Source organism: Rhinopithecus roxellana, chromosome 15 (genome assembly GCF_007565055.1).
Source record: "Rhinopithecus roxellana isolate Shanxi Qingling chromosome 15, ASM756505v1, whole genome shotgun sequence".
In the NCBI taxonomy this organism is placed as follows: Eukaryota; Metazoa; Chordata; class Mammalia; order Primates; family Cercopithecidae; genus Rhinopithecus; species Rhinopithecus roxellana.
Genome location: NC_044563.1, coordinates 118,032,582 through 118,059,051, shown reverse-complemented (window position 1 = coordinate 118,059,051; position 26,470 = coordinate 118,032,582). Strand labels below are relative to the sequence as shown.

At 44.9% G+C, this 26,470-nt stretch overlaps 1 protein-coding gene across 3 annotated transcripts in view; it reads right to left on the bottom strand.

Moving 5' to 3' along the window:
- Positions 1-9,989: 9,989 nt before the first annotated feature.
- Positions 9,990-26,470, bottom strand: part of LOC104668422 (mitochondrial carrier homolog 2) — a 29,400-nt gene continuing 12,919 nt past the window's right edge. For 2 of the 3 annotated variants that reach the window (XM_030918208.1, XM_030918209.1), the window contains exons 6-14: positions 25,924-25,981; positions 25,300-25,351; positions 24,820-24,879; positions 22,914-23,007; positions 20,735-20,782; positions 19,355-19,422; positions 15,769-15,844; positions 10,659-11,904; positions 9,990-10,348 (exon numbers count right to left, since the gene is read on the bottom strand). In XM_030918208.1, the coding sequence (XP_030774068.1) occupies positions 11,818-11,904; positions 15,769-15,844; positions 19,355-19,422; positions 20,735-20,782; positions 22,914-23,007; positions 24,820-24,879; positions 25,300-25,351; positions 25,924-25,981 (543 nt within the window). In that variant the 3' untranslated portion in view covers positions 9,990-10,348; positions 10,659-11,817. The remainder of the gene's footprint in view (positions 10,349-10,658; positions 11,905-15,768; positions 15,845-19,354; positions 19,423-20,734; positions 20,783-22,913; positions 23,008-24,819; positions 24,880-25,299; positions 25,352-25,923; positions 25,982-26,470) is intronic. The other variant, XM_030918210.1, reaches the window with a different exon arrangement.

Below are 26,470 nucleotides of genomic sequence, written 5' to 3'. Positions count from 1 at the left end.
AGGATCTCCCTTTTCTTCCTTTTTGTCAGGGTATTTGCAGCCGTCCAGGACCGTGGCCCCTGTCCTTTTCGCCGCAGCTTTCATAGCCACATTGGCAAAGGTCCCTGGATCTTATCTGCAAAGGTCTGTCGTCACCTTGGGATTTGCAGCACATTTTGATTGGCTAGGTGGTTAGGTTTTCTCTTATCTTTCCTTCTATTTGGGGTTATTGTCCTCTAACCCGTGTTTTGCTGAACTCGTCCCAGTCTGGAAGTGCTTCTCCTCGGGGGAGAAAGAAGAAAATCAGGGTTGAGTATTCTGCTTTCTCTGAAAACTGCCAACCTGACATCTTCATTCCCAGGTGGAACCTTGTCTTCTCCTTTTTCCTCTTGCTTGAACATAACCAGCAATATCTTTTATTGTCTGCACCTTTTCCAAGTCTCAGTTTATCACGAACTTCACCTTCCCTTCTAGCTCTTGTACCCCACCTTTTACATTCTGAACTTATTAGAGAGCGCTCTACAGAGGCACACTGGTGTCTTTGGCTCTCCTTTTCTCTGCACAGGGATTTGCTGCAAATGGGATAGCCTAATTTATCTCAGAGCTTCCTATGCCTCTTGTGCCATACTGCCATCTTGCCTTTAAACTTAGAACCATAACTTTTTTCTAATTTTTCAAATCATTTTTTCTGGGATTATTTCTTTATCCAATCATCCATTCATCCCATGCCCATATGCCCACATGCCCTTCCTTCCAAATCCAGCTTTCTCCTTTGGTTCCTGTCTCATCAACAGCACCAGGGGAGTCTTTCCCCGTCAGAAGCAAGGTTGGGGGAGCAGCTCCCTGGCAGCTTTTTCTTCCAGCTGAGAGGAAACTGTCATTGATGAATGTGAAGAGTTTATCAGCCGCTCAGCGACTAGCTGGGTGAGACTGTAGTTACCAGGACAGGGCAGTCTCCAGCTCGGTGCCTGCTGCTCTCAGAGCACGTCAGGCAGTCAGATGTGCTTCCCCGGGGACACGACTTCCAAGCGCTCATCTAGCAGTCCCACCCTCACATCTGGTTTCCTCCAAATGGGCAGTGTGCTGTGGTGTAAAGCTTGCAGGATTTGGACTCCAATACACCCAGGTTTGCATTCTAGCAAGTCACTTAAATCTCTTTGACCTTTAAAAATCTCTTTGACACTTAAGTGTGGCTATTATCAGGCTCACGGGGTGATTGAGATGATGTATGTATGTACCTGCGCATGGAAGGTTTCAAACACACCAGCTTCTGTGCTCAGCTTAGCTTCATGGAGTCTCATGTGTCACATGTTCTGGGTGAACTGTTTTCTTTCCCTTTCTATTAAAGCTGTTTCTTTTGGGCAGGGTGTAATGTATGTCTTTGCCCAGTGAACCTTCCTTTGATGAGCCATGCATCCCACTAGAAAACAGACCAGCTCTGAGAAGAGCAGGGAGCGGGGAAACAGAACAGTCCAGCTGAATGTATGTGGTTCTTCTGGGGCTGACCCTGGACCTCCACCCCTTCAGATGGGCCTGTGACTCAGGCCTGGCTAGCATCTCCCAGACACACCAAATGCTTCACAGATGGGTGTGTGTTTCAAGCCAGAGTCCTCCTGGGATTTTTGCTGGAGCTCTCCAAAGAGATTTTGCTCTTTCTCTGGAATTACAAGCTCTAAGAAGCCATGTGAGTGGAGCTGCCAGTTGGCATCTTGTTGCCATGTGGAGAGTCCATCAGAGAGGGAAGCCAGCCGAAGGGTGGGAAGACTGAATCCCAATGCCCTTGTTTGAACCCCTGGATTCACCACTAGCCATTTTTATTACTTGGGCCAATGAATTCCTTTTCTTAATGTAGCCAGTTTGAGTTGGGCTTCTGAGCATCTAACTGTTGAGCATACAATGTTGATCCTTTCATTATTATAATAAAACCACGAGTTCCCTCCTCTCATTAATATTCATACTTAGCTCTTTGTTAAAATCTGTGCTCCGATCATTATGCAGAAAAATACTGGCACTCAATGCGTGTGGGTGCCATATTAGAAATTCCAGACTTGCAGACCCATGTGAGAATCCTGGCTTTGCTATTTACCACCAGTCTTGGGCAAATCAGTGAACCCTTCTGAGTTTCACTTTTCCACCACTAAAATGGGAGCAGCATTTAGCTTATATGGCTGTTTTATGGGTTGGAGCTAATGGTGACATGGGCAGGGCACATGGTGAGCCATCACTAAATATTTTTAGGTGGTAAGAACATTTATGTTCCCTCCGTAGCTTTGACTCTGACTATGATGAATCTGTGTAATTCCCACACTTTGTTCCATGTCACATCTCTTAGCTACCATGGTACCCCGGCTTATGGTGGCTTTGACCAAGGAGAGGATAAGAACTTGCAGGCTTTGAGAAAAGATGGGAGATGAGGAGGTGGACAGAAATTTCAAAGTTCGACTCGGGGAGATGGAATTAGTCTTGTTTAAAACACTTGTGACTGCAGAACTTTACACCCACTTTCTATTTATAAATAGCCCTGTCTCTCAGCTCAGCTCCTCCTGCACAAGGCTTCAGTGGAAGATAACAGACACAGAGAGCAGCTGCCAGTGCGGCACAAATGTGCAGAGCAGAGGCTGTTGGGGAACGGGGGCTGTATGTGGGCTCAGGGGCGGAAGGATTAAAGACACTAGGTCAAGAAATCTTGGCCAGGTGCAGTGGCTCACGCCTGTAATCCCAGTTACTTGGGAGGCTGAGGCAGGAGAATCACTTGAACTCGGGGGGCAGAGGTTGCGGTGACCTGAGATAACACTATTGCACTCCAGCCGGGGCAACAAGAGCGAAACTCTGTCTCAGAAAAAAAAAAAAAAAAAGAAAGAAAGAGAAAGAAAACGAAAAAAAATCTTAAGGAGGCCGGGCGCGGTGGCTCACACTTGTAATCCCAGCACTTTGGGAGGCTGAGGTGGGTGGATCATCTGAGGTCAGGAGTTCGAGACCAGCCTGGCCAACACGATGAAACCCCGTCTCTATTAAAAATACAAAGACTGGCTGGGTACGGTGGCTCACGCCTGTAATCCCAACACTTTGGGAGGCCGAGGCGGGCGGATCACCTGAGGTCAGGAGTTTGAGACCAGCCTGGGCAACATGGTGAAACCCCGTCTCTACTAAAAATAAAAAAAATTAGCTGGGTGTAGTGGCAGGTATCTGTGATCCCAGCTACTCGGGAGTCTGAGGCAGGAGAATCGCTTGAACCCGGGAGGTGGAGGTTGCAGTGAGCTAAGATTGTGCCACTGTACTCCAGCCTGGGCGACAGAGTGAGACTCTGTCTCAAAACAAAACAAAACAAAAAAATTAGCCAGGCGTGGTGGCGCATGCCTGTAATCTCAGCTACTAGGGAGGCTGAGGCAGGAGAATCGCTTGAACCCAGGAGATGGAGGTTGCAGCGCCACTGCACTCCAGCCTGGATGATACAGCGAGACTCTGTCTCAAACCAAAAAAAAAAAAAAAAAAAAAAAAAAAAAGAGAGAAAGAAAAAAGAAATCTTAAGAAACCTGGGTCAAAAAGCAGTATTTTATCCTCTGCCAAAAGCCTGTGTAGGTAGAGGAGCGTCGTGGCTATCCTCTGTACCCTGGTCAAAGTTGGTAGAACTCCAGCTTTATCTACTGCCTACTGCCTTGAGCTGGCAGCAGGAAAACGAGATAGAGGCTGCGGCAACAGCTGAGCAGAGATGATGCCTAAGGCGACGGGAAAGAAGGAGAGATGACAAATTCAGAGGTGTTTCTGAGAATCCAGCAGTGACTTTCTAGAAGCAGAGGGAGGGGTAGAGAGGACTCAAACTCATCTCCAGGGTTTCTAGCTTGGGGAATAGGCATAATGCTGTGTTTATCATAGAATTTAGAGTGCAAGTACACCACAGGCTTGGGAAGAGGGCTTGAGATGTAACTCAGTTTGGGGATCCTGAAAGACATTCAGTGGATACAGCTAGGAGGCAGCTGACTTTATTCAACACACATCTGTGGAGTCTCTACCATGTGCCAGTCCCTGTTCTAGGTGCTCATCATATGGCAGAGATCCAGCTTTGAAGAAAGGACAGTAAGAGATGCAATTCCACTTGCCCCCAAATGCTTCAGCCTTTACTAACGCCGTAACTTTGCCCATATTGTCTAGACTTGGAAAGTAGCCCTTCCCGTCTAATTCTTAAAATTCTAATAACTATCACATACCAAATATTTATGACAGACATGGTACTACATTTAATACTCTAGGCTGGGTGTGGTGGCTCATACCTGTAATCCTAGCACTTTGGGAGGCTGAGGCAGGCGGATCACCTATCAGGAATTTGAGACCAGCCTGGGCAACATGGTGAAACCCCGTCTCTACTAAAAATACAAAAGTTAGCCGGGTGTGGTGGCAGGTGCCTGTAATTCCAGCTACTCAGGAGGCTAAGGCAAGAGAATCGCTTGAACCCAGGAGGCAGAGGTTGCAGTGAGCTGAGATGGAGCCACTTCACTCCAGCCTGGGCGAAAGGGCAAAACTCCGTCTCAAAAAAAAACAAAAAAAGAAAACTCTAATTTAGAGTATGACTTTGCATTCTAGACATGAGGAGCCTGAGGCTTAAAATGACCAACTTTCCCAAGGTCTCGCAGCTGGTGACAGAGCTAGAAATTGCTGCCATCCCATCGTCCTGCCGCCCAGGATCCCCACTATCCTGACAAAGCCACAATCAGTGCCACTTCTGCATGAAGTCTCTGGTCTCCCCAAATGGATGTAAGCTTTCCCTCTGTGGATCCCATGGTGCTTGGTTCCAGCTTCTCATGGCGTATCCTGCTTTGTATAACCAGCATCAGAGCGCTAAAAGAGCTTCAATGAATACCGTCTTTCAGGGCACCAGGCCTCACTGTTGTACATATGGTTTCACTTAATTGTTCAACACTCCTAGAGTTTTATGTTCTTGTCATTCTGCCTCCCTCTCAGTGAACAGTAAGCGCCAAGAAGGACAGGGAGATTTATTACATGCCTTTGCATCCTCTGCTGCCCCTCGCACAGAACTCTGCCCAAGCTACTCACTTAATGACTGACAGTTGCATTTATAAACTCTAAATGTGAGTCCCTCAAGGGGAGGAAAGGCATGAGATACTGAATTCCAGCAAGAGGTGAGCAGTCTGAGGTGAGGCATGGTTCTGTTGTTTCCATCTTCACCCTCTATCTTGTTTCCAGCCAAAGGACACTCTCACCAGTCTGATGCCAGGAGGCCAGGGCCCCAGCTAGACGGCCAGCCAGGGTAGGTGCAATGCTGGCTTGTCCTTATCCAACCTCTGGCTCTTCATGCTACTCTATGTGGAAATAAAAGCAATACCTAATAGATTTTCCATGGAAATGTGGCACGGCCAGGGAATAGTCCATTCTCTTAGCTGCCTTAGCGAGGCAGAGGCTGGTGTTACAAAATTTCCTCTCACCCACGTGTCATCTTGGAGACTTGGAGAGAGGACAAGATTTGTTTCCTTATTTGCTGCCTCTCAGGAAGCTGCTGAGTCCTGAATAACACCTGCAGGTCACACTGGTTTCTCTTCCTCTTCTTCCACTCTCTTAAGTAACAACCTCTAACTGTATTGTGGTATGGTACTGATCGGAACCTACTTAAAAACATTCTTTTTCAGAGTTGCAGTAAGATGGTTCCAGAACAATTACGGTTTTCATGCAAAATCTGCTTAGTCCCAGTCAAGAGATTTGGTGCCCAGAGTACAGAGGACACTACTTAGACCAAGGCAAGATGGGCTCTTTGTAGTTCCATCTTATGACCACGGGACACTGGTGACCAGAACACTTAACTCATACACTGGAAGGGGCCTCCCTAGGACCTCTCTCTAGATAGCAAATGTATGAGGAAGCTGTCATATGGGGAAGGTTGGATAGAAGGAAAACTTTCACTCACTTTAGAAAATTAATCCTCGGCCGGGCGCGGTGGCTCAAGCCTGTCATCCCAGCACTTTGGGAGGCCGAGACGGGCGGATTGCGAGGTCAGGAGATCGAGACCATCTTGGCTAACACGGTGAAACCCCGTCTCTACTAAAAAATACAAAAAACTAGCCGGGCGAGGTGGCAGGCTCCTGTGGTCCCAGCTGCTTGGGAGGCTGAGGCAGGAGAATGGTGTAAACCTGGGAGGCGGAGCTTGCAGTGAGTTGAGATCAGGTCACTACACTCCAGCCTGGGCGACAGAGCGGGACTCCATTCCCTCCCCCCCCCAAAAAAGAAAGAAAATTAATCCTCATTCTTAGCCAAGATAGTATCCTGAAAAGAAGCTATTTTTTGGCCAGGCATAGTGGCTTACACCAATCATCCCAGCACTCTGGGAGGCTGAGGTAGGCAGATGGCTTGAGTCCAGGAGTTCGAGACTAGCCTGGGCAACAATATAGCAAAACCTTGTCTCTACTAAAAATACAAAAAAAAAAAAAAAAAAAAAAAAAAAAAAAAAAAAATTAGCCAGATGTGGTGGCACACGCTTGTAATCCCAGCTACTTGGGAGGCTGAGGTGGGAGAATCATCTGAGCTTGGGAAGTGGAGGCTGCAGTGAGCTGAGATTGTACTACTACACTCCAGTCCAGCCTGGGCAACCAGAGTGAGACCCCGTCTCAAAAAAAAAAAAAAAAAAAAAAAAGCAGCAGCAGCTAATTTTTGGTTGGTAAAAGCAACTTTCCTTCCAGGGCAAAAATCAGAGTGCAAGATTCTGACTCCTTTCAATTTTAAAGAGAAAACTAAGATGAGAGATGAATAGAAGGGGGAAAATATAACATATAAAATGAGATGTCACATGTGACTTTCTTTTTCCCTTGAGGCAAGATCTTGCTCTGTCACCCAGGCTGGAGTGCAGTGGCACAATTATAACTCACTGCAGCCTCAAACTCCTGGGTGCAGGTGATTCTCTCGCCCCAGCCTCCCAAATAGCTGGGACTACAGATTTGTGCCACCATGCCTGGCTCATTTTTTTATTTTTATTTTTAGTAGAGACAGGATCTCATTATGTTGTCTAGGCTGGTCTCAAACTCCAGAACTCAAGTGATCCTCCCACATTAGCCTCCCAAAATGCTGGGATTGGCTGGGCACAGTGTTTTTGAGACTGTCTCAAAACAAACAAAACAAAACAAAACAAAAAACCACAAAATGCTGGGATTACAGGCATAAGCTACTGCACCCAGTACTTGTGACTTCTTTAGGTAAGCCTAAACAGAGCTCTGAAAAGAAGGTAAGACAAATATCTTTGTCTGTATTTAAAAAAACAAAAACCCCAAAATAGAAACTACCATGCCACCTTGGGAGGCAGCCTGAATGAACCCATCCAATCTGCAAGGATGTTTTAGAAGCACCCAGTAGAGGTGCTGACACATAGATCAGTTTCAAGAAATGTTGGCAGCCAAATGTACTAGGAGTTCTAGTACACTGAACTAATGGTGCCTCTAGGAAGATTTCTTCTCTAGGAAGAAATCCTTGCCATACAGTACTTAGCTTTTCATCTACATAAACCATCATAATAGTCTAGAAAAGTAATGGTGATCATTTCTATTTTCAGTTGTTTCAGCTATTTATAATTCTGCAGAGGCAAGATCTGTCTTTCCTTATTTAAGACCATTCTACTCTGTTGGGAGGCTTGTTCACTGCTTTGACTACAAATGCAGGCCCACTTTCATCAGATGGATGGTTTACATAACATTTAGGTTGGCTGGGCATGGTGGCTCACGCCTGTGATCACAGCACTTTGTGATTGTGATCAACTCGTTGCAAATACTGCTGCACTTAAACTAGCCATGACCCCACTAATTTTTCTATAAAGCCCAGTGAGTCTTTGTTTTTTTTTTTTTTGGAGACAGGCTCTCAGTTGACACTTAGGCTGGAGTGCTGCGGTGGGACCATAGGTCACTACAGGACATTCTGTCCTCTTTCCTGTAATAGGAAATTACAGTTAATTCAAGGTATGCTGAGGGAACAGAGAGATGATGGAATATAGGGCTTATGCTCAATGTTTCTTACATCCTAAGGTTGCTTTTTTTTTTAAAAAAGGATAGTTTCACTCTTGTTGACCAGGCAGGAGTGCAGTGGGGCAATCTCGGCTTACTGCAACCTCCACCTTCCGGTTTCAAGGGATTCTTCTGCCTCAGCCTCCTGAGTAGCTGGGATTACAGGCGCCCACCACCACGCCTGGCTAATTTTTGTATTTTTTTTTTTTAGTAGAGACGGGGTTTCACCATGTTGGTCAGGCTGGTCTCAAACTCCTGATCTCGTGATCCACCTGCCTCAGCCTCCCAAAATGCTGGGATTACTAAGGTTGCTTTTTTACCCTAGTATTTTTATAATGATCCCCCAAAGTTCCAGGAAACACACGCTTTATTCTTAAGATGGAGTTTCACTCTTGTTGCCTAGGCTGGCGTGCAATGGCACGATCTCAGCTCACCACAACCTCTGCCTCCTGGGTTCAAGCGATTCTAATGCCTCAGCCTCCTGAGTAGCTGGGATTACAGACATGTGCCACCACGCCCAGCTAATTTTCCTCCCTTTCTTTTATTTTTTTAAATAGAGACAGGGGGCCAGGCGCAGTGGCTCACACCCATTATCCCAGCACTTTGGGAGGCCGAGGTGGGCGGATCACATGAGGTCAGGAGTTTGAGACCAGCCTGACCAACATGGTGAAACCCTGTCTCTACTAAAAATACAAAATTAGCCGGGTGTAAAGGCGCGTGCTTGTAATCCCAGCTACCCAGGAGGCTGAGGCTAGAGAATTGTCTGAACCTGGGAGGCGGAGGTTACAGTGAGCCAAGATGGTGCCATTGCACTCCAGTCTGGGTGACAGAGCAAAACTCGGTCTAAAAATAAAAAATAAAGAGACAGGGTTTTGCCATGTTGCCCAGGCTGGTCTTGAGCTCCTGGACTCAAGTGATCCACTGTCCCCAGCCCACCCCACACTCTTCTTAAGTCAAGGTTTCAATGGTCATCACATACTCTAGAGGAACAGTTTGTGGCAACTTAGCTTGGTACCACCAAGGAAAACCAGTTTCACAAGTGGCTTACTAAAGAACCCCTACTTTTTTTTTTTTTTAAAGAGACAGTCTCACTCTGTTGCCCAGTGGCACAATCTTGGCTCAGTGCAACCTGCAGCTCCCAGGTTCAAGCGATTCTCCTGCCTCAGCCTCCTGAGTAGCTGGAACTACAGGTGCGTGCCACCATGCCTGACTAATTGTTTTGTATTTTTAGTAGATATATTGGCCAAGCTTGTCTTGAACTCTTGGCCTCAAGTGATCCGCCTGCCTCAGTCTGCCAAAGTGTTAGGATTACAGGTATGGGCCATCACAACCAGCCGAAGTTCATGTTCTTTACCGAGTTAATTATTTCTTGCATGTGTTTCTTTTTTCTTTTCTTTTTTTTTTTGAGATGGAGTTTCACTCTTGTGGCCCAGGCTGGAGTGCAATGGCGTGATCTCGGCTCACCGCAACTTCCACCTCCCTGGTTTCAAGAGATTCTCCTGCCTCAGCCTCCCGCATAGCTGGGATTACAGGCATGTGCCACCATGCCCCGCTAATTTTGTATTTTTAGTAGAGACGGGGTTTCTCCATGTTGGTCAGGCTGGTCTCAAACTCCCGACCTCAGGTGAACCGCCTGCCTTGGCCTCACAAAGTGCTGTGATTGCAGGCGTGAGCCATCGTGCCTGGGCGCATGTGTTTCTTAATAGCACCTACCTGCATTTCCTAGCCCCTGAATATCTTTAGACTTTTATGCTAATAGCTTACAGTAAGATATTATGGAGGATCACAGGTATAGGACTCTGACTAGGCCTCTAGCTTGGATGCAGCAAGGCTGAAACAGCTGGACTGGTATTTTGAGCAATGCCACGCCTTGAAGAAATTTCTCAGCCACCCAACTTGCACAGGCCAAACTGAAGCCTTGGCGTCCTCTGGTGGTAGCCTGGTTATCAGAGTCAGACATGCTTCTCAACTATGAATAGGCAAGCATGAAGTTCACAGAAGCCACAGGATAAACATGGCACATTTTCCCAGATCATCTTTACTTAAAGATTTTTTGGGAGAAAAAGGTAGGCAGCAAACATTTTTATATTAAAACAAATGCAGATAGTAATATTGAATAGTATATAAAATTGACATTATTTTTGAGACAAAGGAAGAGACATCAAAGACATTTTAAGCTGAGCTCCTCATGAGCTTCCTAAACCCCAGGGGGAGGGAAGAGACCCCTGCATTCTCATTCTATCTAACATTATTAGTGGGGCTGTTTTGACAGAGACGTCTCAGAAGCAGCAAATTAAGTGCTTACTCATTTGGCAATGTCCCAGTGAATTATATAAATAAGCGAAACCACAGGCTTTCTCATTTTAGAGCATTTTAACCTGCTTTTTTTTTTTTTTTTTTTTTGAGACGGAGTCTTGCTCTGTCCCCCGGGCTGGAGTGCAGTGGCCGGATCTCAGCTCACTGCAAGCTCCGCCTCCGGGTTTACGCCATTCTCCTGCCTCAGCCTCCCCAGTAGCTGGGATTACAGGCGCCCGCCACCTCGCCCGGCTATTTTTTTGTATTTTTTAGTAGAGACGGGGTTTCACCGTGTTAGCCAGGATGGTCTCGATCTCCTGACCTCGTGATCCGCCCGTCTCGGCCTCCCAAAGTGCTGGGATTACAGGCTTGAGCCACCGCGCCCGGCCTAACCTGCTTTTTAAAAGGCCTGAGTAAATAGAAGCTTTATGCTTGAGTTGAATTTTATTTTCTCCTAAAGAGATTTTTTTCCTCCTATAAATGTTAACATGCTTAACTGAGGGTATGGCATGTGAAGCGGTCAGTGTCCTAAGACCCATATGGACTTGGGTTGGCATTACCAGACATGGAGTTACAAATATACTTTCCAAGGCTGTCATCAGAAATGCAAAACTACTCACCTTCGGCAACAATAACAAAAAGGAAACAAAACAAAAAACTGAAGAACAAAAGATTATATACAATTAGAACTGTATGGTGTAATTTAAGCGCGGGCGAATACTTGGCTCTTAAAGAAGGGGATTACTCCTGCAGGATCTGCTTTTCGTATATGACGTGAAAACAAGAACTTCCTTTGAGGAAAAAAAGTGCCATTATACTTCCTTTCCCAATCTTGCTTATTTTCTGTAATTGTCCTTTTTCTTTGTTGTTGCTGATTCTTTATCTTACTTATTTTTTTTAGGCAGCCTCTTGAACTAAAGTAGGCTCAGAGGCACCCTGTCGGTGACATTTTATTACTCTGCAATAACAGACTGAAGGGGTAGATCCTCACACAGACTTTCTAGGATAATGTAGCCACGTACTGTCCTTTTCTTGAAGTATGAGAGACAAGGTCAACGAAATGTGCTTAGAAGCATAATGGGAGTCAGATTCTGGTGCATGCTACTGACTTTTTAGGGTCTACCTAAGAAAAGGTAATTCGTAACCTCCCATATAGTTTAATTTAGTGATTTTGTTAAGTTTTACAGAATTATTTCTCATCCTTCTTGGAATTCTACTCTTCGTTTTACAAAGCCTTAAATTGAGACTCAAAATCACATGACAAAGTGCCTGTAGCTTCAGGAAAATACAACTTTTTTTTTCCCTTCTGGTTAAGTAAAATAAGAATTTGGAGCAAAAATATCCTAATTCAGAATAACTAAAGGGGGAGTATCAGTGGTAAGTTATGTTGTGCTGGAGAAAAGAACAAAAAAGGCAGACACCAAACACCTCAATTTTCCCAAGATTAAATGATTATTAAAAAAGCGCGCCACACTGTATAGAAATCAACATTCTCTCCCATAATTCTGTGCATCTGGGACTACAGAAATGTCACTGTCCCTGCCCCACATCTTCAAATTAACATTTTCAGGTCACAACAATAAGTCTTCCCAAAGGGGACCTTCCGGAAAAACAAGCTATTTCCTCGGCTCATATTCCCCTGGAAAACAAAACAAAACACAAATAATATCTAGCGAGATGAGATCAGCCAATCCAAATCAGCAGAGAGGTCCAACTGGGAGACGTGAATAAATCCAGGACAAAACTGGGACTATCACTACAGAACAGGGATTTGTATTCTTTGAAAGGCTGAGCTACTATGAACTAACTACAATTTCTCCTTAATAAGTTCTTACTCTGGGCAGACAGAATGCCCAGGTTGGATTCTGGCTTTGCCACTTTCCAGCTGGCTTAGCAAATGAGTCATGTAGAACAGTGCCTAACATTCAGTAAGTGCTAGCTTTCATTTATTTCTTTGTTTCTCTTTTTTGAGATGGAGTCTCGTTCTGTTGCCCAGGCCATAGTGCAGTGGTGCAACCTCTGCCTCCCAGGTTCAAGCGATTCTCCTGCCTCGGCCTCCTGAGTAGCTGGGACAGGAATGCACCACCATGCCTGGCTAATTTTTGTATGTTTAGTGGAGGTGGGTTTTTACCATATTGGCCAGGCTGGTCTCGAACTCCTGACCTCAAGTGATCTGCCCACCTTGGCCTCCCAAAAGTGCTGGGATTACAGGTGTGATCCACTCTACCCGGCCTATTTATTTCTTAATGAAATGAAATCATGTTTCTAAGGACTACTTATAAAATCTTATAATCAAAGTAGTAACAACCTGGACAGCATAGGAAGACCCTATCTCTACAAGAAATTAAAAATTAAAGGCCAGGTGCAATGGCTCACATTGGTATTCCTAGCACTTTGAGAGACCAAGGCAGGAGGATCACTTGAGCTCAGGAATTTGAGACCAACCTGCACAACATGGTGAAACCCCATTGCTACAAAAAATACAAAAAATTGGCCAGGCATGGTGGCTCACATCTGTAATCTCAACCACTTTGGGAGGCCGAGGCAGGCAGATCACCAGAGGTCAGGAGTTTGAGACCAGCCTGACTAACATGGTGAAACTCTGTCTCTACTAAAAATACAAAAATTAGCCAGGCGTAGTGGTGGGCACCTGTAATCCCAGCTACTTGGGAGGCTGAGGCAGGAGAATCGCTTGAACCTGGGAGGTGGAGGTTGCAGTGAGCTGAGATCGCACCATTGCACTACAGCCTGGGTGATGGAGCGAGCCTCTGTCTCAAAAAAAAAAAAAAAAAAAAAAAAAATGAGCTGGGCTTGGTGGTGTGTGCCTGTAGTCCCAGATACTTGGGATGCTGAGTTCGGAAGATCACTTGAACCAAAGACTTCAGCCGGGAGGCAGAGGTTGCAGTGAGCCAAGATCATGTCACTGCACTCCAGCCTGGGTGACAGAGCAAGACCCTGTCTCAAAAAACAAAACAAAACAAAAAAATTAACAGGACATGGTGGCAGCATGCCTGTAGTCCTAGTTACTTGGGAGGCTGAGGTAGGAGGACTGCTTTACTCCAGGAGTTTGAGGCTGCAGTGAGTCGTGATGCCACCACTGCACACCAGCCTGGGCGACAGAGCTTGTCTCTAAAAAATAAAAAATCAAATAAGTAAATAAAAATAAAGTAATAATGTTCTGAGTGCAACTGAGTACACTCTGGAGTATAAATCTGAGCCTTCCCAAATACAGCTCATGTGACCTTGGGTTATATAATTGCCACTAAACTACTCTAAGCCCCAGTTTCTTCATATGTGAAATGGGTGATTAAGAATGACACCTATGGCCGGGCGCGGTGGCTCAAGCCTGTAATCCCAGCACTTTGGGAGGCCGAGGTGGGTGGATCACGAGGTCAGGAGATCGAGACCATCCTGGCTAACATGGTGAAACCCCGTCTCTACTAAAAAAATACAAAAAACTAGCCGGGCGAGGTGGCGGGCGCCTGTAGTCCCAGCTACTCGGGAGGCTGAGGCAGGAGAATGGCTTAAACCCGGGAGGCGGAGCTTGCAGTGAGCTGAGATCTGGCCACTGCACTCCAGCCTGGGCGACAGAGCGAGACTCCGCCTCAAAAAAAAAAAAAAAAAAAAAAAAAAGGAATGACACCTATCCTCACACAGCTGTTTTGAGGATTACATGAGCTGATGTAAGAAAAGCTCTCAGCATGATATCTGTTATCTGGTATACAGTAAATGCCATCAAGATTTGCTGTTGTTGTAAGCACCTACAGGAACCACTGTTCCTAGGTAAAGTGTGTTAGACACCCTAATCCATTCTCTGTCTGCTTTCTTCTTATAACAAGGGGTTAGTCAGAAAAGGAAGGAAGGAAAGGCCATTTTTTCCATTTAAACAGGGACCACACTGTACAATAGAGAGTAAAACTCAGAATGAAAGGCAATGTTCATGGTAGGTCTGTTCTGAAATCATTCAAGTATTCTAGTTTGGATTCACAGAAGGGCTTTGTGGGCACACTAAGCAAGAGCAACTACAAACAACACTTAGACCCTTTCATTCAGATTTCAAAGGCCTTTCTCTTATGTATCACTAGTGCTATAAAATAATGCAACAAAGAGCTTCTTTATACACTTTCTTCCGCAGTCCTTTAATCAGCGGACCCCCTTCAAAAACAACTTTAAACTGATAGCCATGTTAAGTGACCCCGTGCTGAATTCAGCCCACAGTCAATCCGCTTGTTGTTGTTATTGTTTTTTTTTTTTTTTTGAGATGGAGTCTCACTCTATCACCCAGACTGGAGTGCAGTGGCACGATCTCGGTTCACTGCAACCTCCACTTCCTGGTTAAAGCAATTCTCTTGCCTCAGCCTCCCCAGTAGCTGGGACTGCAGGCACACGCTGCCACGCCTGGCTAATTTCTTTTGTATTTTAGTAGAGATGGGGTTTCACTGTGTTGCCCAGGCTGGTCTCAAACTCCTGACCTCAAGTGATCTGCCCACCTTGGCCTCCCAAAGTGCTGGGATTACAGCCGTGAGCCACTGCACCTGGCCTGTAGTTTTTTGTTAAGAGACATGTCTGGCTGTGTTGCCCAGGCTGGCCTCAAATTCAAGGACTCATGTGATCCTCCTGGCTCAGCCTCCTGAGTGACTGGAACTATAGGCATGAGCCATCATACCTAACTGTTATTTTATTTTCCTTTTTTTGGATACAGGGTCTCACTCTGTCACCCAGGCTGAAGTGCAGTGGTGCAATCTTGGCTCACTGCAGCCTTGACCTCCTGAGCTCAGGTGATCCTCCCACCTCAGCCTCCCAGGTAGCTGGGACTACAGGTGCTATGCCTGGCTAAGTTTTTGTATTTTCTGTAGCGATGAGGTCTCATCATGTTGCCTCAGCTGGTCTCAAACTCCTAGGCTCAAGCAATTTGCCCACCTACGCCTCTCGAAGTGCTAGAATTACAAGCGTGAGCCCCTGCACCCAGCCCATTATTTTATTTTCCAATAAAGCTTTGCCTAGATAATAAAGAATGTTTTTGTTGCAGATTATACACCTCATAGTAATAACAAACCCTAAATTGGTATCTAGGCAAAAACCATCCACTAACAAGACTCTAGAAGTAGGAGACCAGCTCTGCCAATACCACTGTGACAAATAATTGTTATGAAAGGTGAGTTTGGGAAAAAAAAGTCTAAAATCAAGGCCATCATTTTACCATGATAATAATCTACTTGGATTGTATTTATAAGTTGCATGTGGGCACTCAAATGGCTTCTAGCTCTCATCTAAGGATTCTTTCATTACTCCTGCGCATGATTTCTAAATATCACATTTTACTATTATGCCAAAGTGAAACATAGAACACTGTGAAGTGTACATTAACTGGCAGACTAGACTCACTCACTCACTCTAGCTAGAATGAGCTACAAGAGTTAACTTGGGATTGCAGAGACAGTATTTAAGAAAACAAACAAAAATAAAACAAAATAACATGAGAGAGATGGAGAAAAAGAAATACCTCTTTTTGTAGCATGCACCAACAATCTATCCAAGACGTATATATTGGGGAGTAAGGAGGGCATCCACCAGCAAGACTAAAATAGAAAAAAACATGGAGCTCTTCATGTTAATATTAACCAAACATTCAAGACATTGACAAAGCTTGTCAAAATATTCTCCTGCATAGAAGATTCCCTGAGAGATCATGTTAGTTCAATGAAACAGATCATAGTGGAGCAGGGCAAAGATCAAGCATCCAGAAGAGAATTCCTCCCCTATGTTTAGGTTTCAAATCAAATGAAACTCCAGAACATAGCATTTACATGATTAAAGATCAGGGAAAGGTGGCCAGGCACGGTGGCTCACACCTGTAAGTCCAGCACTTGGTAGGCTGAGGCAGGTGGATCATTTGAGGTCAGGAGTTCAAGACCAGCCTGGCCAACATGGTGAAACCCGTCTCTACTAAATATACAAAAACATGAGCCGGCATGGTGGCACACGCCTGTAATCTCGGCTACTTGGGAGGCTAAGGCATGTGAATTGCTTGAACCCAGGAGGCGGAAGTTGCAGTGAGCCAAGATCGTGCTACTGCACTCCAGCCTGGGTGACAGAGTAAGAACCAGTCTCAGAAAAAAAAAAAAAAAAAAAAAAAAAAGCAGGGAAAGGGGATTTAAAAACTAACTGGTGTTCACAAAGAAACTAAACATGAAAACGGATATGAACAGTGGATATATATATGTTCCTACTCAGGTATAATTGCTTCATCTTGAAAAAACTGTAAATAATAACAATACATTTAATTCATCCTTCAAGTTTGCGCTGTGCTAAACATGGCAGTTGCTCTACATATCAGAAAACATCACAGCTTGCCAGGAGTAACAGGAAACAAACAAAACCAGAAAACAAACGATGTAAAATGTTCAAAACTCCACATAGCTATCTGATCTTACATGAAAACAGTAACATGTTTAATGATATGTCAGGTACCACATGGGAAAAGAATTTTGAATTAAATAAAAAAGGCAAGGCCAGGTGTGGTGGCTCACGCCTATAATCCCAGCAATTTAGGATGCCAGGTGGGTGGACCACCTGAGGTCAGGAGTTCGAGACCAGCATGGTCAACATAGTGAAACCCCATCTCTACCAGAAATACAAAAATTAGCTGGGGGTGGTGGCAAGTGCCTATAATCCCAGCTACTCAGGAGGCTGAGGCAGGAGAATTGCTTGAACTCGGGAGGTGCAGAATGCAGTGAGCTGAGATCGCGCCACCACACTCCAGCCTGAGCAACAGAGCAAGACTCTACCTCAACAATAACAACAACAAAATACAAAAAATTATCCAGGCATGCTGGTGGACGTCTGTAATCCCAGCTACTCAGGAGGCTGAGGCAGGAGAATCACTTGAACCTGGGAGGTGGAGGTTGCAGTGAGTTGAGATTGCACCACTGCACTACAGCCTGGGCAAGAGTGAGACTCCATCTCAAAAAAAAAAAAAAGGCCGGGCGCGGTGGCTCAAGCCTGTAATCCCAGCACTTTGGGAGGCCGAGACGGGCGGATCACGAGGTCAGGAAATCGAGACCATCCTGGCTAACACGGTGAAACCCCGTCTCTACTAAAAATACAAAAAAACTAGCCGGGCGTGGTGGCGGCGCCTGTGGTCCCAGCTCCTGGGGAGGCTGAGGCAGGAGAATGGCCGGAACCCGGGGGGCGGAGCTTGCAGTGAGCTGAGATCCGGCCACTGCACTCCAGCCCGGGTGACAGAGCGAGACTCCGTCTCAAAAAAAAAAAAAAAAAAAAAAAAAAAAGGCAAATTTTGCTCAACTCAGTAGAGTCACTGGGCATCTAGAATTTGGAAATCAATGGAGTCTACCACTATACCAACACCTGCCCTTCTAACCAATACAGAGAAAAGGTCATCAAGCTTTCCATAGACTAAATATCCTAATTCTGGTTCTTTAAAACTCACTTTCTCCATAAAGCCCCAGGAAAAACAGGTACGGGTTGTCATTTAATCCCTGATACACCTTTTGTCACTTTCATAGGAAAGAAGATAAAGATTTAAAATAACATGTTGGCTGTGCATGGTGGCTCACCCCTATAATCCCAGCACCTTAAGAGGCCGAGGAAGGAGAATCACTTGAGCCTAGAAATTTAAGACCAGCCTGGGCAACAAAGTGAGACCCCGTGTCTCCACAAAAAATAATTAGCCAGACATGGTGGCATGCACATGTACTCCCAACTACTTGGAAAGCTGAGATAGGAGGATCACTTCAGCTCAGGAGTTCGAGGCTGCAGTGAGGTAGGACTTCACCACCACACTGCAGCCCTATCTCTAAAAAAATTAAAAATAAAAATAGGCCAGGTGCAGTGGCTCATGCCTGTAATTCCAGCACTTTGGAAGTCCGAGATAGGCAGATCACCTGAGGTCAGGAGTTTGGGACCAGTCTGGCCAACATAGTGAGACTCCGTCTCTACTAAAAATGCAAAAATTAGCCCAGCATGGTGGCACATGCCTGTAATCACAGCTTCTTGGGAAGCTGAGGCAGAAGAACTGCTTGAATCCAGGAGGTGTATATTGCAATGAAGCGAGACTGCACCACTGCACTCCAGCCTGGGTGACAGAGTGAGATTCTGTCTCAAAAACAAACAAACAAAAACAAACAAAAACAAACAACAACAACAAAAAAAACCACACACCAAAACAACCCACAAAAAAACTATAAAAATAATAGTAATTGGCCTGGCACGATGGCTTATGCCTGTAATCCCAGCACTTTGGGAGGCCGAGGCGGGTGGATCACTTGAGGTCAGGAATTCAAGACCAGCCTGGCCAACATGGTCAAACCCTGTCTCTACCAAAAATACAAAAATATTAGCCGGGCGTAGTGGCGCATGTCTGTAATCCCAGCTATTCAGGAGGCTGACACAGGAGAATCACTTGAACCCAGGAGGTGGAGGTCACAGTGAGGCGAGATCGTGCTATTGCACTCCAGCCTGGGCAACAAAGCAAGACTCTGTCTCAAAAAAAATAAATACATAAAACAAAAATAATAATTAATAAATAAATACAAATTGAGGCTGCTGCTGCATAGGGCATACAGAAAAAAATTAGGAATCTTCTTTTTTTTTTTTTTTTTTTTTTTTTTTTTTTTTTTGAGACGGAGTCTTGCTCTGTCGCCCAGGCTGGAGTGCAGTGGCCGGATCTCAGCTCACTGCAAGCTCCGCCTCCCGGGTTTACGCCATTCTCCTGCCTCAGCCTCCCGAGTAGCTGGGACTACAAGCGCCCGCCACCTCGCCCGGCTAGTTTTTTATATTTTTTTAGTAGAGACGGGGTTTCACCGGGTTAGCCAGGATGGTCTCGATCTCCTGACCTTGTGATCCGCCCGTCTCGGCCTCCCAGAGTGCTGGGATTACAGGCTTGAGCCACCGCGCCCGGCCAGGAATCTTCTAATGGTATAAATTATACTTTTCCTCCCCGCTTTTTAAAAAAAATACCAATCAGAGCTTGACACTGATCTCTCATGTTTCCTAAATTTCTACAAGGCTGCTCCACCTGTCAGCATACGGTCAGCCACCTACTAGAATAAGAAATACAAAGTACTTACCCACAGTTGTTGACAGCCATAAGATTGGAGACAAGCACAAAGGGATAGGTCAACATACTCGCAAAAAACTGTAAAATGGAAACAAGGCAGCTGTTATTAGATCATTCCTAGTCTTTATTCTCCTTTCTTTTACCTTAAAGGCCTAGTGCCACTGCGGTGAGACACTCTAACGCTTGTCTCACTTTCTCAGTACCCTGGAAAGACAACAGTTACAGTTTTGAGCCTGGAGATGCTTCTTCCTCTTAACACACCACGGCATCCAACATTTTAATAAAAGGCTAGAAGACTTCTCTGATCCTGAGTAGCTGGGACTATAGGTGCACGCCACCATGCCCGGCTACTTTTCTTTTTTTTTTTTTTTTGAGACGGAGTTTCACTCTTGTTGCCCAGGCTGGAGTGCAATGGCACAATACTGGCTCACTGCAACCTCCGCCTCCTGGGTTCAAGCAATTCTCCCGCCTTAGCCTCCCGAGTAGCTGGGATTACAGGCATGCACCACCATGCCCAGCTAATTTTGTAGTTTTAGTAGAGACGAGATTTCTCCAGGTTGGCCAGGCTGATGTCGAACTCCCGACCTCAGCCTCCCAAAGTGCTGGGATTACAGGAGTGAGCCACCGTGCCCGCCCCAGCTATTTTTTTTTTTTTTTTAACTTTTGTAGAAATGGGGTCTTGCTCAGTTGCCCAGGCTGGTCTTGAACTCTTGGCCTCAAGTGATCTTCCTTCCTCGGCCTCCCGAAGTGCTGGCTTTACAGGCGTGAACCACCATGTCTGGCCTGAACAATATTATTTAGGAGGAAAGGCACACCCACTATGAACCTGAGCAGTACGAAACCATGCAGGATGTGAGGCAGGGGCTCTGCCTTATTCTCTTTATTTTCACATGTAAGTCTGTTGTTCCTTCGAAAACTGAGTTATTCTCTCTTTTTTCTTTGAGATGGAGTCTCACTCTGTCGCCCAGGCTGAAGTGCAGTGGCGTGATCTCAGCTCATTGCAGCCTCTGTGTCCCACGTTCCAGCAATTCTCCTGCCTCAGCCTCTTGAGTAGCTGGGATTATAGGCATGCACCACCATGCTTGGCTAATTTTAGTATTTTCAGTAGAGACGGGGACTCACCACGTTGGCCAGGCTGGTCTTGAACTCCTGACCTCAGGTGATCCGCCCACCTCACCCTCCCAAAGTGCTAGGATTACAGGTGTGATCCACGGCGCCTGGCTGAACACTGAGTTATTCTTACCTTTGACAAATATAACACATTTGAGGGAGATGTCCCAGTGAGATATCTGGTTATCTTAAAGCAGTGATGACACAAGCCAGATTTAAAACGAAAACAAAACAAAACACAACTATTCCTAGAAGGTTAAAAGGATTTAAAAAAACTCACTCCTGTGACAGCTTGAGAATAACTCTTCATTTCATTCATAGTAGAAACCTAAAACAGGAAAAGAGCCTTCAATTAATTGACTACAACACTACAACACATCAATATATTCTTTTTTCCTTTCTCTTTTTTTTCTTTTTTTTTTAAACTTTCAGACAGTGTCTCGCTTTGTCACCCAGGCTGAAGTGCAGTGACCTCCTGAAGCACACATCACCACGTCCAGCAAATTTCGAAGTATTTTTTTTTTTTTTTGAGACGGAGTCTCGCTGTGTCGCCCAGGCTGGAGTGCAGTGGGGCGATCTCAGCTCACTGCAAGCTCCGCCTCCCAGGTTCACGCCATTCTCCCGCCTCAGCCTCCGAGTAGCTGGGACTACAGGCGCCCGCCACCTCGCCCGGCTAGTTTTTTTTTTTGTATTTTTAGTAGAGACGGGGTTTCACCATGTCAGCCAGGATGGTCTTGATCTCCTGACCTTGTGATCCACCCGCCTTGGTCTCCCAAAGTGCTGGGATTACAGGCTTGAGCCACCACGCCCGGCCTAAATTTCAAAGTATTTTTTAAGAGATGGTGTCTTTTTTTTTGAGATGGAGTCTCCCTAAGTTTGCCCAGGCTGGTCTCAAACTCCTGGGCTCAAGAGATCGTCCCACCTTGACCTCTCAAAGTGCTGAGATTATAGGCGTCAGCCACTATGCCTAGCTAAGAGATGGTGTGTCTTGCTATGTTGCCTAGGCTGATTTCAAACTCCTGGCTTCAGGCAAACCTCCCACCTAAGCCTCCTGAGTTGCTGGAATTACAGACTGGAGCTACTGTGCCTTGCTCTCCATGTCAATATAGTCTATCTCTAAATTATCAGCTTGACTGCTTGAAAATTAATTTTCTTTTTTTTGAGACAGGATCTGATCTCTCTCATTGTTGCCCAGGCTGGAGGGGCAGTGAGCTGTGATCTCACAACCTTGATCTCCTGGGCTCAAGTGATCCTCCCACTTCAGCCTCCCCAAGTGTTGGGATTACAGGCATGAGCCACCACACCTGTAATTTTGAGGACAAAACCATAAAACACTGATTATTAGAATAATAAGGCAGTGGTCAAAATGATCAACCTGATTCAATATTAATAGACAAATTCATATTATACTAAAATGCCTTAGGAATGAATGTAAAAGGATTTCAAATACAAAAGAAAATGAGATTGATAACCTTTTCCCATGTCCTAGAAATATAGTCCCTGGAAAACCATATTTATAGCATATCTAAGGGACAATTCACTACTTTTGTTGTACACAGCTAGCTTTCTACCAGATGCGCTGAAGAAAATTCCTCTCTATACTCAAGAGGTTTACAACATGGATTGAGTCATATACCCCATGACGTGTTCAATTTTTCATCATGCTATGAAGCTGCCTATATACAAGAGGCCCCACAACTGCTGAGATAGGAAAGACAACTTCTAGATAAGACTAATTCTCAAAAGGCTGAGGTTTCTAAAAAGCCAATACAGGTACCCCCTTAAGTCCAGATTAGATGAAAAGCCCCAGATATGCCATAAAGATGTCCTGCTTTCCCAGGTTCTCTTAAGTATGAATAAAGAAGTGATCTCTTTAAAGCCCTGAACGAATACAGGGCTAAGTCTCTTGGGTATACTCTGTCATATCTTAGGGACTTTTAACGTGTATCATTCTTCAGTAAACAGTATGGGTCATTTCATTAACATCTGAAAATTTGATAATTTTTACCTAATTGTTCAGTCTGGCATGTAGCAAACTGTCATCTTACTTCATTTATTTATTTATTTATTTATTTATTTATTTATTTACTTTTTGGAAATGGTGTCTCCCTCTGTCACTCAGGCTGGAATGCAGTGGCATGATCTTGGCTCACTGCAACCTCCACCTCCTGGGTTCAAGCGATTCTCTTGCCTCAGCCTCCCAAGTAGCTGGGACTACAGGTACGCACCACCACGTGGGCCCAGCTACTTTTTTCTGTATTTTTAGTAGAGACGAGGTTTCACCATGTTGGCCAGGCTGGTCTGGAACTCCTGATCTCAGGTAATCCGCCCGCGTCGGCCTCCCAAAGTGCTGGGATTACAGACGTGAACCACCGCGCCTGGCACATCTTACTTTAAAAGCTAAACTAGCTGCCAGATTAAAGCCAAGGCCAGCACATCTCATGAAGGTTACAACCTACCCCACTGTCCAGTGCATAGGTATTGACGAGGTAGGCCAGTGAGTTACACAGCCACAAAGAAAGGATGTCACCTAGAAGGCGAGGAACAAGACCCCTACATGAAGAAACAATAAAAATAAGAACCAAAAAATGTGATCAGTAAAAAGACAGGCTCTTCAGTACAAATGCTTCTCATATAATTAGAGGTCACAAAACATTCTAGGGAAGTGAAAAAGACATCAAACACCAGAATCCAGCCCGCACACCTAGTTCATTCTCGTTAACAAGCTGTACTTGAAGCTGATCTCCAGTGACTTTTGTTCCTACGTTTAAAATGCAGGTCGGCTATACCCTCAGTGGCCCACCTTACTATTCATAACTATAAGCAGGGAGGCAAAACATTTGCGAGGTGCTTTGCAGAAGAGACTTAAATATTGTTTTGCTTTGACCAGCTTTAAAAAATGATTTTGCTAAGCTATCTGATATTCAAATTTGGCAGACAAAAGATGAGAAAAATTACAAAGCAAGAATGGTTCCAAGTACAGATATAGATGAGAGGCATCAAAAACTACCTTTCTAGGGTCTAGGTGACCTAGGTGAGGCAGCATGGAATAGTGGGAAGAGCATTTCCACACGGATTGAAGACCAGCTTCAAATGCCAGCTCCAGCACTCATCAGCGATGTGACAGGCAGCAGATGAAACTCTCAGAGCATCCATGTTTTTTAATCTCTAAAGTGATACTAACTATAGCTGTCCTGCCTATCTCACAGAGTATTTATGACATTCAAAATCCATATGTGGAGATACTCTGAAAATTAAAAAAAAAAAAAAACAACCATTTAGGTAATGATGCAAAATTTTTCTTCATAGAAGAATGAGGGTAGTAGTCTAAGTTCTTTCAAAGTAAATTCAAGTCTTGCAAAAACGTATCTTTTAGTAAGTTAAGGAAAATACAAGTTAAGATGATTTCCCCATTTTTCAACATTTAATTTTTCTCATTTTATTATCTATATAGAATTGGGAGTTTACTATAAGGGTAGAAACTTGGAATTAAGTCCTTTGTTAAAAAAAGAAATTCCTTATTTAATTTTATCTTTTATTTTATTTTTATTTTGTGAGATGGAGTCTCACTCTGTTGCCCGGGCTGGAGTACAGTGGCACAATCTCAGCTCACTGTAACTTCCACCTCCCGGGTTCAAGCAATTATCCTGCCTCAGCCTCCCGAGTAGCTGGGATTATAGGTGCACACCACCACACCCAGAGACGGGGTTTTACCATGTTGGCCAGGCTGGTCTTGAACTCCTGACCTCAGGTGATCTAACCACCCTGGACTCTTAAAGTCTGGGATTATAGGCATGAGCCACTATGCCTGGCCTCAAATGTTTTAAGTATCTAGAAGCAAAGGTTTGGGGTCTTCACAAGAGAATTCTAGTCATATGGGGCCTAAATACCTTTCTGCAGAGAAAAAAGAAAAAAAATAACTAGAATGTAATGTGAGGTAAGCCCAGGGAGTACATTTTCCCCAAGGATGAAACAAAGATTCACTGTCCTTATTTTCTTTCTTTTTTTTTTTGTTGAGATGGAGTCTCACTCTGTCCCCCAGGCTGGAGTGCAGTGGCGTGATCTTGGCTCACTGCAAGCTCCGCTTCCTGGGTTCACGCCATTCTCCGCCTCAGCCTCCAGAGTAGCTGGGACTACAGGCGCCCGCCACCATGCCCGGCTAATTTTTTTGTATTTTTAGTAGAAACGGGGTTTCACTGTGTTAGCCAGGATGGTCTCGATCTCCTGACCTCGTGTTCTGCCCGCCTCGGCCTCCCAAAGTGCTGGGATTACAGGTGTGAGCCACTGGACCCAGCCCACTGTCCTTATTTTCAGGAAATGTTTCCCACTCATACAAAAATTACATACTAATCAATATTTACTCACGCGAAAAATCCTAGAATGCCCTCTTCCCGATAGATGGTTACTATGGAATCACAAAGTCCACTATGTACACAAGAAGAAAAGATAAAATATATTAAGATTATTTTGGAGCTATAAACAAAATAATTTCAATTATCACATTGGACAAGGTCAAATCTACAAACTCCTTCCCTCACACTTTTCTAGCACTCTCTCACTCTGCAAAGATAGCTAAATTTGGAGATAGGAGTGAAGATACTAACTACCTAGGTGTATAGTCATATGGAGTCAGGGGCTCTGCAACTTACTCTGAAATCCTAGGTAGGCTACTAAACCTGCCTGGGCGTATTTTCTCCTATTTTATTGTTTTTTGTGCAGATCAAATGACATCAGATACAAATTTGTTCTACAAACTGTAAGGTATCATAAAAATATAAAGTAGTATTATCCTAGTACTTTGGCTTCAAAAGATCTCCTTGAGTATGTGAAAACAAAAACACTTACCAGTACTTGGATTCTCTGCCAATGAACTGTACCATAGATCTCAGAGTGATCACTGTGGAACATAGAGAAAAGATGTTTACAACTATGTTAAGGCCAGGTGCGGTGGCTCACGCCTGTAATCCCAGCACTTTGGGAGGCCGAGGCGGGTGGATCACCAGAGGTCAGGAGTTCAAGACCAGCCTGACCAATATGATGAAATCCCACCACTACCAAAAATACAAAAATTATCCAGGCGTGGTGGCATGCGCCTGTAATCCCAGCTCCTCAGGAGGCTGAGACAGGAGTATTGCTTGAACCCGAAAGGCTGAGGTTTCAGTGAGCCGAGATTGCACCATTGCACTCCAGCCTGGGCAACAAGAGCAAAACTCTTGTCTCAAAACAAACAACAAAAACAACAACAACAACACAAAAACTATGTTAAGATAGATTTTGATCGCCCTGGAAAAAAAAGATTTTCCACCTAAAGACATTTTGCTATCTGGATAAATTTGATAAAAGCCAAAACAAGCAAGCAAACAAAAACATGCAGGCAAGGCATTTTAGTCAACCGCCACATCAACCTATCTAAGTGGTCAGGAGAGATCAGGTTATAAAAGAAAGGTCAGTTGTCAACTGCAAACATACCATGGAAGGGATGTGTGATGAGGGTAGCAGCAGAACGAGCGATCATCTCTCGAGTTGTCTAGAAACAATCAACACACACTTCTGAAATCTAAATAAATGACACTCAAATGCCTGTGAGAAGGAATGTGGGTGGATATCGTGGTATAGGATAAGAAAGTGAATGACACAGCCCTCCTGTTCTGGCTGGAGTCAAGAAGAGTTTGAGGCCGGGCGCGGTGGCTGAAGCCTGTAATCCCAGCACTTTGGGAGGCCGAGACAGGCGGATCACGAGGTCAGGAGATCGAGACCATCCTGGCTAACACGGTGAAACCTCGTCTCTACTAAAAAAAAATACAAAAAACTAGCCGGGCAAGGTGGTGGGCACCTGTAGTCCCAGCTACTCAGGAGGCTGAGGCAGGAGAATGGCATGAACCCGGGAGGTGGAGCTTGCAGTGAGCTGAGATCCGGCCACTGCACTCCAGCCTGGGCGACAGAGCGAGACTCCACCTCAAAAAAAAAAGGAGAAGAGTTTGAATGGGATGAGAAAGATCTCATTCACTTTTATCAT